At 34.0% G+C, this 11,694-nt stretch overlaps 2 protein-coding genes across 6 annotated transcripts in view; one reads left to right on the forward strand and one right to left on the reverse strand.

Moving 5' to 3' along the window:
• LOC134669407 (myogenesis-regulating glycosidase) overlaps positions 1 to 4,508 on the forward strand; it is a 58,480-nt gene extending 53,972 nt beyond the window's left edge. For all 5 annotated transcript variants that reach the window (XM_063526935.1, XM_063526934.1, XM_063526939.1 and 2 more), the window contains 2 exons: positions 164 to 341; positions 968 to 4,508. In XM_063526935.1, the coding sequence (XP_063383005.1) occupies positions 164 to 341; positions 968 to 1,107 (318 nt within the window). In that variant the 3' untranslated portion in view covers positions 1,108 to 4,508. The remainder of the gene's footprint in view (positions 1 to 163; positions 342 to 967) is intronic.
• Positions 4,509 to 5,169: 661 nt separating this feature from the next.
• LOC134669307 (microtubule-associated protein futsch) overlaps positions 5,170 to 11,694 on the reverse strand; it is a 201,175-nt gene continuing 194,650 nt past the window's right edge. The window contains exon 11 of the mRNA XM_063526813.1: positions 5,170 to 11,681. Within this exon, the coding sequence (XP_063382883.1) occupies positions 11,512 to 11,681 (170 nt within the window). The 3' untranslated portion in view covers positions 5,170 to 11,511. The remainder of the gene's footprint in view (positions 11,682 to 11,694) is intronic.

Genomic DNA, 11,694 nt, shown 5'->3' on the forward strand with positions numbered 1-11,694 from the left:
TAAGTTCATCTATATAGTCCAGATAATTTCCAAACTTAAGTGAGGGAAATATTGCTCGTAAAACCGGTGGCGCCGAACTTTCTTAACTTTTAGGCTTCAATTCAATATATTATGTACGATAGACATGAATAGGAACATTAATATTATCTATTCCCTTTTGCAGATAACCCCTCTCCTCCTAAAATACAAGCGCGAAGCTCTAGAAGAAGGTTTACCTCTAATTAGACCTCTATGGCTGGTGACCGGTGGTGACCCCTTGCTGGTGGTAAAGGACGAGTTTGCGATCGGAGACGACATCGTGGTGGCCCCCGTGCTTTACCCGGGACAGACTACTAGAGAAGGTAATATGTTGTAATTTTCTTTTAGCGAAAATCAAAATTCCTAGAACATAGGACATCTACCGAAGGTACACTAAGTTACACAACTTTTTCTCCTACTACCTTCTGCCTTCCAAAATAGAGTTAGATCAAGAAAAATCTGCAGAGATTTTGACAACACACGCAGTGCAGGTGTTATTTTAAACGTCAAACTTCTATAAAATTACGGCGTAACACCGGCACTGCGTATGCTGTCAAAATCTCTGCAGACTTTTCTTGGTCTAACTCTAGTTGTCTTTCATTTTACGAATAATACGTTAGAAGCTTTTATTTTCAATACGTGCAAGCTTGTCATACTATTCATAGAAACGTTTCTACAGCCCAAACTTAATGAGGATTCATAGTTTTATTTCAGAATTCCTATGGGCTATGACCATTGGTTATTAAATCCGTCCGATTTGTTAGCAAGATTTGACTCTGTTCCAGATGTCCAATTGAATTAAGCGTATTACTACATATATTACAGAACTATCATGTTTGATGGATATCAAAGGGCACATGATCTATAAAATATTTGCAAGCTTGGCCTCAAATAACTATTAAAATTGCGATTTATATATAGGTATTATTATTTTTTTCTTGGTTTTCAGTATACCTCCCAGCGGGCCTTTGGGAAGACGGTATCGACGGCTCTATGCGCAAGGGCAGCCGCTGGATGCACGAGTATCGAGTACCGATCAATCGCGTCGCCTACTTCAAACGGTTACCCAGCGATTTGCGTTTTCGGTAGCCCTATTTAAAGATAACTGATTGCAGCCTTTATGCTGTTGAAATAAGGCTTATATTTGTCAGTTTAGAGACCACAGTAGCATCTTTTGAGTTTCGCTCGTAGTTGCGTCTAGCAGCAGCCATAGAGTTACGGCTCGGCCACGACATAGAGCCTTGCGGCGGCGGTAGCGATAATCATAGATTGGAGCGTGACACAGCGATAGGACCTTTCGCTCCAACCTATGGCTATCGCTACCGCCGTCGCAAGTCGCTGGATGTCGGGTCCCACTGGGTCCAGCCGTTTGAGTTGATTAGACGCCCTCAAGTCACTCGGGAGACGCTAGTGTGAGGGCTATTTTAACAACTACTTGCATCGAGTTGACTTTACTTCACGACAGTAAGCTTTACAATGGTCAGTCTATACAAAGCTGTTAGATACAGTCAACAGCAGAAGTTGCTAAGCGGGCCAGGTGTTCAAAATTACCTTGACACGCTCTTATTATTTTAACAATAAAGTCGCGTCAAGATCAATTTTAACACCTGGCCCGCTTAGCAACTTCTGCTGCTGACTGTACAAGAGTACAGAGTGAGATTTAAGTGCGTTTTTTTGTAAATTTTTGATGACTTCCTCGTGCTCTTCTTCGCTTTACTGCAAGTTGAAAAACACATTGTGACGACATATTGAAAGATCTTGATTTCTCATCTCCTACACTGCCAATTGTGTAAAAATTAAATGCAATGCTCTTGTATTGCATAATCAAAGTAAGTTATATCTATTTATATTTTATTATCTTCAAAGTAATTTGTATTAATTAGGTTCTTGTCATTGACCTCGTTCTGTACTTTCATTTGAATTGTCTCACACAAAAATTAAAACGCAGTGCAGGTGTTATTTTAAACGTCAACCTTCTATGAAACTATGACACACTATAACACTGGCACTGCGTGTGCTGTCAAAATCTCTGTAGACTTTTCTTGGTCTAACTCTATTAATTATCGTTGTTATGAAACAAAAATAACAAATCAAGCTGAGAATTTTAACTTTAATCAGCCTACTGTCAACTGTCTTTTACTTGTCATGTTACTTTCCTCGTCGCTGTATTGGGGTGTTAGCATATTTGATAGTCGTAAGATTTTTTCGATCATATTCTTCTGTATCTAGTCTTTATAAATAATTCAATGTTAGCATTTGTGCCATTTATTTGATGACTTTCTAAAACAAAATAAGATATGTGACGTTATCTATGAAAAGGGACCTTACGGGCGCTTACGCCATTATTAACGATGCTCCGATATAAATACAAAGCCGCGCGACGACGCTGTGCTGCGTAAGCGCCATCGACAATATATGGTCCCTTTTCATACACGGTGTAACACGAGGAAACCGAATAATTTTAACCACGCATTTCTGAGGTCAAAAGAAGGAAAAAATGTAATATAAGTTTAGGTCAACTTCGCCAAAAGAAAAAAAATTGTTTCGATTTTAAATTTTTTGAATGTATTTGTACATAAAAAATGAATGTTATTGGTAAACTTGTCACTTAAAATTGATTTTTACATTTTTTTTCGTAAAACCTACTTTTTGGAAAGTTTTACTTGTCACTTTTCGACATCTAAGTATCAATAAGGATATTTAGATTACGTCCCATAGCAGCAACATCACCATCAAAAAGGCCTTTTACACTATGTAACAATAAAAACTTGTTTTTTTAAATTAATATTATCTCTGACTCTAGGCGAATTTCAAAAAAGTTTATAGGACATTTTATGTCTCTAAATATGATCAGGAATACGCTGTCAAAAGAAGGAAAAAATGTAATATAAGCTTAGGTCAACTTCGCCAAAAGAAAAAAAAAATGTTTCGATTTTCAATTTTTTGAATGTATTTGTACATAAAAAAATAATGTTATTGGTAAACTTGTCACTTAAAATTGATTTTTACATTTTTTTCGTAAAACCTACTTTTTGCAAAGTTTTACTTGTCACTTTTTGACATCTAAGTATCAATAAGGATATTTAGACTACGTCCCATAGCAGCAACATCACCATCAAAAAGGCCTTTTACACTATGTAACAATAAAAACTTGTTTTTTTAAATTAATATTATCTCTGAAACTAGGCGAATTTCAAAAAAGTTTATAGGACATTTTATGTCTCTAAATATGATCAGAAATACGCTGTTAAAATTATTCGGTTTACTCATGTTACACCGTGTAGATAATACTCCACATTTCGCTGTCAAACTCATTCTGGCATAATAGTTATAATGTAACACTCACTGTTTGTAAAATTATAACAGTTATGTTATAATGTAAACTGTTATTCAGGTATAAGAGTAAGTACATATTTATTTCTCATAATAGAATTACACACTCACTTATAATGAGAAACATTTATTCAACGTGTTATTATAGGTAATATTGTGTAATAAAAATAACATTCTTTAACTTCATTGTGTTGAGGAATGTTCTGTTAACTTAACAACAATTTGCAATAGTTATGGTCCATTTTGAAAATATTTATTGATCATTATTTGTATTTATAAAAATCATACTGATGTTAATTTTGCAAACTTTATCTCTTGTAATAGATGTTTATTATTGACCTAAGAATGTGTATAAAAATATGTATAAGTAAGTTATGTATGTATATATAAGGAAATAGTAGGTTCAGACATTCCAATGATTATATTCCTCATATTTTAAATATTTTATTGAGATGCATTAGTTATGATTTAGATTTCCATGATAAATAATTATTTTATGTTTATTAAATAATTTATATTTTTTCCTTTACAATGAAGTATTTTAACTTTTGTGATAATAATAAATACTGTAGAACATTACAATAGCTAAAATAAGCGTATTTTATTAATAGTAATAAGCCGTTTAATACAAAATGTGACTACTTCAGCCATTCCAAAGTTAGTTATTAGATAATTATATGAGATTAATGACTATTTAGAACAATTCATAATAGATTAAAAGAAAAGTGTAAGTTTTGACCACAATGAAAAAATAATTATTAATAAAAAGTATTAATTAATAGTTCGTACACGAAACTTTAAGATCTCTCGCCCTTAATGATGTTATATTTCGAAAATTTTCCAAAAAGTTAAAAAGTTTTCGGTTAGTTATGGAAAAAATTTAATTCCTTTCGATTTCTTTTTCATACAAAAACTTGAGTTTTTAAATATTTTCTTGCGGAATGTTTTACCGTTTTGGAAAGTTTCCGACACAACAGTTGCTGTGTTCGAACTCTGTGATGGTTAAGAAATATCTTGATATGCTTTATGTGATTCCAACATTCCTTTTTTTGTGTGTTGATGTATTAAAACGAATACGTAAACTATGTATAAATGTATAAATATGAAAAAAAAATGCTAAATCTGGTATTTTGCTTATTAAAATGATGTGAGCTTCATTGTTGTTTTATTAAATTGTTTGCGATGTGATCCCTCTCTCTCTCAAAATCTGGGGTGAAAGTTGTTTTGTTTTTAGAAAAAAAGTCGAGAAAGTTGACATCATTTGATTGATCAGTGTTTCATTTCAACACATTATAACAACAAATAGGGTGGAAAGATAAGTCGGGCCCTGGAGGGAAACTACCTTAAATCCTTAAGCTGGCTCATTTTAGTTAAAGGAGACATTCCTTTATTTTTAAAAAGAAACAATACTGCATTCAAAGTATTTTTCTTTTTATTTTCTTCAATTTGGCTTGTCTAAAAAAATCTTAAGTATTAGATTTTATGGATATTTTGTACGACAGACGAGTGTAAGACCTAACGTTTCTTGGAGAAATGTTATCATTAACATTAAGTGAATCGACTAGTAGAATAAAATTGCGAGTTTTTATTTTTTGGAATTTTTAGTCGGTTCGAGTCCCGGACGAGGCAAGCGAGTTTTAGAAAATCTTTGAAGGCAGTTTTGTTTCTTTTTAAAAATAAAGGAATGTCTCCTTTAAGTAAAATGAGCCAGCTTAAGGATTTAAGGTAGTTTCCCTCCAGGGACCGACTTATCTTTCCACCCTGTATAGATTGAGCGTTCCGTGAAAATGCTTCGGGTAAGGATAAATAAAAATACAATAACATTTTAATTGTTTTATTCATTAATGACTTTTACACTTCCATCAAACACGCCGAATGGGGATAGCGACACGACTGATACAATGAATGATTTAATTTTAAATTTACATATAATCATTACAAATACCTAGATCCACATATCATTATTACAATTATTAAATATTATTTTGAGGGTTTTGTCACGAGTATGCTATTTTGTATTAGTTTTGTGCCAAGATACTGTAATGCTGTTATTTTCAATTTAGGTAATGTATAAGTACAAATCAACCAACCTCTAAAAAAAATTTATATAATAGTGAAAATATAGGTATGTGATGTTTTCAACCAAAACCAACATTATTGGTTGTCGACAAGGTTGATTTCAAATCGAAGCTACATGGAAGTAGCGTCTTATTGACTACCGACAATAAGGTCCCTTCTGGTTGAGACTGGCATATAGGTATATATAAAGTTCACTTTTAGTTAATCATGTCTACGATATTCTGTCTTGTCTTGCGTGTAGATACTTTTGATGGGAAGTCAAGTATACCTTTACCACAGAAAAAAATATATAATATACTACTTAATATACACATTATTGTTACTAAAATAAACTACACAATCAAACAATAATCATGAAAATCTATGCATAACAACAACTTGACACAAAACAGAAAAGAAGTAGCATCCTTCCTGTCTCCTCAAAACGGCTGTAACGAAAGCGATGTAACGCATCAGTCTAACCATTAAGCGTGTTGATAATCTAAACGGTGATGTGATGATAATATTTCAAATATCAGCTTTATCATTATCAATTTATTCCCATCCGATATTCGAATTTCCTTAAAATTTTCTAACTTTCTATGGTTAAAGTTCCAGATTCTCGGCACTTTTTTATTTATATAATTTACAAGGTGTATATTATTAATTTATGTAAATGCGTCATTCCTACTAGATCCTGTGATGCTGCGTGAGAATTATATTAGAAGATCTTTATTTTTTTTCATAATCTTTTTTCTATCTTTCACAGAATTTTTACCTAACCGGATCAGTAGAACCATTTAAAAAAGCCCCTGTTTATTTTACGTAGGTATTTGCATGATTTATTATATTTTATTATTATTGCCATTATTTGTCTCCAATGGTGTAAAACCACCCCAAACTTTAGCCTGACCATCATCAACACAGTTTTCATCATTAATACAATCATCACCATCACCACCCCCATCACTATCAATTTCATTATCGTCATCACCACCTCATCACCGTTATAGCTCTAAATCATTAATTACGCCCACCACCCGTTGTTAGCACCACAAAAGCATTCTTACCAACTATGTTGCTCGCCGCTTACAAGTCGACTTTGACATACATATAGTTAGACCAAGACAAGTCTGCAACGATTTTGATAGCATACGCAGTGCAAGTGTTATTTTAAACATCAAACTTCTATGAAATTATGGCGTATAAATAACACTTACACTGCGTGTACTATCAAAATCGTTGCAGACTTATCTGGTTCAATACATTTCGTGTGGTGTTTTTGAAAAAAAAAATGTGTGCCTCGTAAAATTTACAAAATTTCTGCCTTTTTTATTCAGAATCGAAATCATTGTTTATTAGAAAAGGCATTGCAAAAAAAACTCAGTTTCGAGACGGTCTACTTATTATATACAAAGACGTCGGACAAATACTTACTTGGATCAGTTTTTCAAATAAATTAGGTTTACTTACTGATTCTGAATAGAAACAAGAAAAAAAATTATATATAATAAAAAAATAGCCTATTTACGTCTCACTGCTGGGCACAGGTCTCCTCTCAAGCACATGAGGGTTTGGGTAAAATTTTCTATACATACTTTCAAAAAATCTACTTTTTTTACAGAAAAATCCCTTTTCACATTGTATTGAAATGATAGGTCTCAAAATGGACTTGTACGCAGCGAGCAACTATAACTCGGTAATCACATTGTCGTAGAGCCACTCACTGTTCTGGTGTGTGAGCGAGACAGCGCTATACACGTATATAACTACATCCCGCTCGCACACCGAAGAGGAGTGCGGGTCTGCATCCAATGTGAAGACCGTCTAACCTTGGATATGCATCCAACTCGCCAACAATATTTACTTTCTTACACAATTCCATCCATAAATTATACTGAATATTTAGCCAACATTAGAATAAAAGAGGTTAGCGTGTAACAAAGTTTGTGTTTCATATTTTAAAACGAAAAATATGATTTTATTACTTTAACATCCCTTTAAAAGCAAAGGTGTGTAAAAGGTGGCTATAATTTACTCATTATAAATATGTACTTAATCAAACTTGTCTTCATCTTTAAACTATTGATCGATTGGTTAGAAAATACTTATTATAACTATCATATAATTGAATTTTATTATAGTATAACATTGACACCTCACAGCTAGCCTCTTTTCTTCTAACGTTGCCGAAAATCAGGTTTAAACTGTGACTAGGTATACGGATGTCGTGTATACATATTAGTTTTCCATCGTACTTTCTCGGAAACGTTCGTGTTTGTCATGCTACTTCAGTCAACCTCGGTACTTATTGTACCGAGACCGACTAAAATAGCAAGACATGTTCGTACGTTTCCGTGAAAATACGATGGAAAATAATTATGCACTACAACTGTATTGAGCATGTTCAATGTAAAAAGATCAGTATGAGTAAATTTATTAATTATGTACTTAGTGTTTTTTTATTATTAGGCTGATTGGTTTGAGAGTCACAATTTAAACCTATCTTATTGTCTGTACAAATAAAATATATAGAAAAATTAAGTTTGTAAATGGGGCATTATCTATGCAAATGGACCTTATTGTCGATGGCGCGTACACCGCACAGCGTCGCGCGGCATTGTATTTATATCGGAGCATCGTTAATAATGGCTTAAGCGCCATCGACAATAAGGTCCCTTTTTATAAATAACGTCACAAATACTTTATCTTATAAAGACAAGTACCGAGCTATTGAAAAACGCCTGTTGGTTGGTAATATCAATGTGTTGATTATACAACTTTGCGGATTAAATCAGCGTAGGCGCATGAGATTTGATCTTTTTACATATGTCATGTGCTTAGCCAAAGGAATTACAGTTCGTTTTTTAGCATAAGAAAAAGACTTAGCGATATTGACGTGTCTTTTAATTGAAAAAGCAAAATAATGTAACATATTTGCCGTGACATTTTTCAAAAGTGTTTTTCAATAAAAAGGCACGTCAAGATTGTGAAGACCTTTTTTCTGATGCAAAAAAACGTGAAATAGTTTAGAATAAGCTCAGTACTTGCCTTAACGATACTGTCAATGTCACTAAACTATTTATGACATATTTTACTGTTAACTTTAAAAATAAGAATACTTATAGGAAGCGATTCAAACAGGTATGTCTCTTCCACTTTCAAAAGTCATGTATGCTTTTTGTCTTTTTAATATATATTTAGGGAAAATGTGTAAAAAATGTTTGGTGCAAAGATGTTTAACCCTTTTGGAATAGAGTGCACAAGTGCCAGGTAATATGTCATAAATGTTTATTGGCCATTGTCATTCAGCATTGGACTGATGTTGACATGTTTAGATCGATACAAAATAATTCCTTATTCATACTTATTGGACATCCGCCCGATAATATTATACAATCCAATCCAATACAAGCTGACAATCCACCAGCCGAAAAAATAACAACATTTAATAATTTCAATAATGATTTATTTACCAGAGCTATTGATGTTCACTAAGCTGATACAATCTTAATTTTAAATAACATTTTATTATTTCTAATAGTATGCATTAATTAATTAAAGTTCTAGCTATAAAATACAATATTTTGGGCCAGGCTTTCGCCTAACTTAAGCTGATTGGTATTCTTTTAAATTTCTTTAATTTGCTATTATATTATCGGCATACTCAAAGTATGCTGGTTTTTCAGCAACACGACCAGTTTATTTGACATTAGTTTTTAACAGTCATCTCTAAGTCAGAGGTCGAAAGATAATTATCATATTTTGCAGAAATGTTAAAAGAATATCAACCAAGGCCGAGAAGCCTAGAAACAATACAATAACTATGAAGCAGATTCGCCTTACGATCTTTAATACGGCGAACTAAGGTATGACCATCCATGTCCCTGTTTAGTCCCCTACTTAGCATAAACTCACAGAAAACAATATTGTGCTCACATAAACCGACACACAAACACATATACCGATATAATAAACCTTTAACAAAACCAACGCAAAAAATAAATATAGAGTACCATTCTTTATATTACCTGTTTCCATCTTCAATAACATAAGTTGTAACATCTTTAACAATGATTTTGTCATTGTCTTGATCTACTTCCGATGAATTTGAAGATGTAAACTTTTTTAATAGCATTTTTATATTTATTCTTTTATTTTTTTGTTAGATTGTGCTGGTGCTTGCTTTCTTTATCCACTATTAGAGGTTGGCAAAGTAAGCGACAACGGTGTTTCGATCGGCTTAATACTATGGATGACTTAAAATTAATTGACTGAAAATTTTCATTCATCAATCCTTAAAATAAAAATAAGTCCCCTTCATGAATACACACTCGATCATATCGGGCCGTTGCAAGGCAGTGGGTAGGCGTTGGGTAAACGTTTATCTTGTTTTAACAAAGAACAGGTTTCGTTTTTACTATAATTAAGGTAAAGAAGGTACATCGGACCTCGGGAAGCTAGCAGCTTATATCTAGATGGTAAAATAATGATGAGTTCATTAGTTCATATCACATTCGCACACATCCGACATGCGGTAATTGAAAAATAATCTAATGGAGTTATTTTAAAGGTAGTTACTATAATTACATGAGGATTTCGTTTTGGAAACGGTTTTAGAAACTCTAGAACTCAACGGCTTGATCCAGTCTTGCTGAGAACATTTAAACACATTTCATGATAAAATCGTAATGTTGTTTCAAATGTGCTCGGCAAGAATGGAGAGCCTTAGGAACAAAATAACAACTACCTTCTTAGATATTTGGATCGCGACTAGAAATTTGTAAACGATAGGCCAAAAAATCGCCAATAAAATGTTAACGCAAGAGATTCAACTATCACGGTTGACTTCGAAAGTATAACATCGTTATAACTATGTCACAGTTAAACTTCGGCACAACAAGCAAATCACAAACAAAGGTAAATAGAGTGTTCAATTTGTAATAGTCCTACTAAAACATTTACTTTATAATGGGTTAAGCTCTCTACCTAACGATTTAGGCTCACTGGTGTCAGGGGTGACGGGAGCGGCTGGGTAAGGATATATATTCTATCGAACGCCTTCCGCGATTGTGGTCCTTTCAAATGCTGAATCTAATTCCTTAAAGCCAACGAGTATCATTCGATGTGCGGAAGACGTTGATCAGTAAAAAATCTGAACTAAAGCGAAAGGAAGTCAGGATGACAGCCGCTATACTGATGACAAGCGAGGAAAGTTTAGAAATGCAGGATTTTTCCAAACAATCAACGCTTGTTCCAATATAAAATGCTTTGTGCTCAGCGGCTTATCGAGTCAGTCATTCATCGCAAAGCTCGAGTGAAAAACAATGGCTGAAAATCTTAAAGATACATCAGGTCGGCCACGCCTCCTCGTCACCCCGACGTAACAATAGTGTTCACGACTAACAATTATTACATGTGGCTAGTACTAAATCTAGCCTCAAATCTTTAATAGTCTTTTTAAGACAGTTAATACGCTTTATTTAAAATTTCATCCTAATTAAGGTACTTGTCGATCGTCGACGCATCCTGACGTCCATGTCAAGCCTTAACATAAATTGGCGTGCAAGCTAAGTTTGTACAACTATTAAAATTTCACAAATGCGATAGCAAAATAATTTGTCAAAAATTTTGATATTCGCACAAGCGGATTTCGGCTAAACAATATGGACTGGTTACGCTAAATATCGTGTATAAAAGCACTACCGATTGTATAGACCAAATTCAAAAATATCGTCAGAAATATATTTTAAATGGCATGTACTGTTATCGATGAAGCTACTAGAAAACAGTTTAGAAAAAAATGGACGTTTCTGTTCTTAGGTCGAGAATTTGGTATTGACTTTCAAAAATTGGATGCGGTTAAGGATTCGGCCCGTTGTTCGGCACGCCACAGCACTATAACTATGATTTTATCAAACTCTTCTGCAGTCTCTTGATTGCATTCAAATATCACAAAGTCATTGGGGTTACTATTTGCAAGCGTCTCATTCGAAGTAGTGGGCTCTGAGCGCGGCGCTATACTCTGCTTCCATTTTTCCTGGCGCCGGCTGTGGTTGGGGCTCACTTCTTGGATGAGAACGCCACAAATAGACCCGACACCTAGAATTCGAGTCTATAGGCGGCGCAGGAGGTCTCGTGGTCCTGGAGGTTGATGGTGCACCGGGAGGCGGAGGGCGAGAGGTCGATCTTGTACTTTTCGAGGGCCTCCTCGTTCTCTGTTACCCAGTAGCCAAGGACGTCGGTGTCGTAGGTCGGGATTATCGTCACTTCTGGAAAAATTTA

This window comes from Cydia fagiglandana, chromosome 12, assembly GCF_963556715.1.
Source record: "Cydia fagiglandana chromosome 12, ilCydFagi1.1, whole genome shotgun sequence".
In the NCBI taxonomy this organism is placed as follows: domain Eukaryota; kingdom Metazoa; phylum Arthropoda; class Insecta; order Lepidoptera; family Tortricidae; genus Cydia; species Cydia fagiglandana.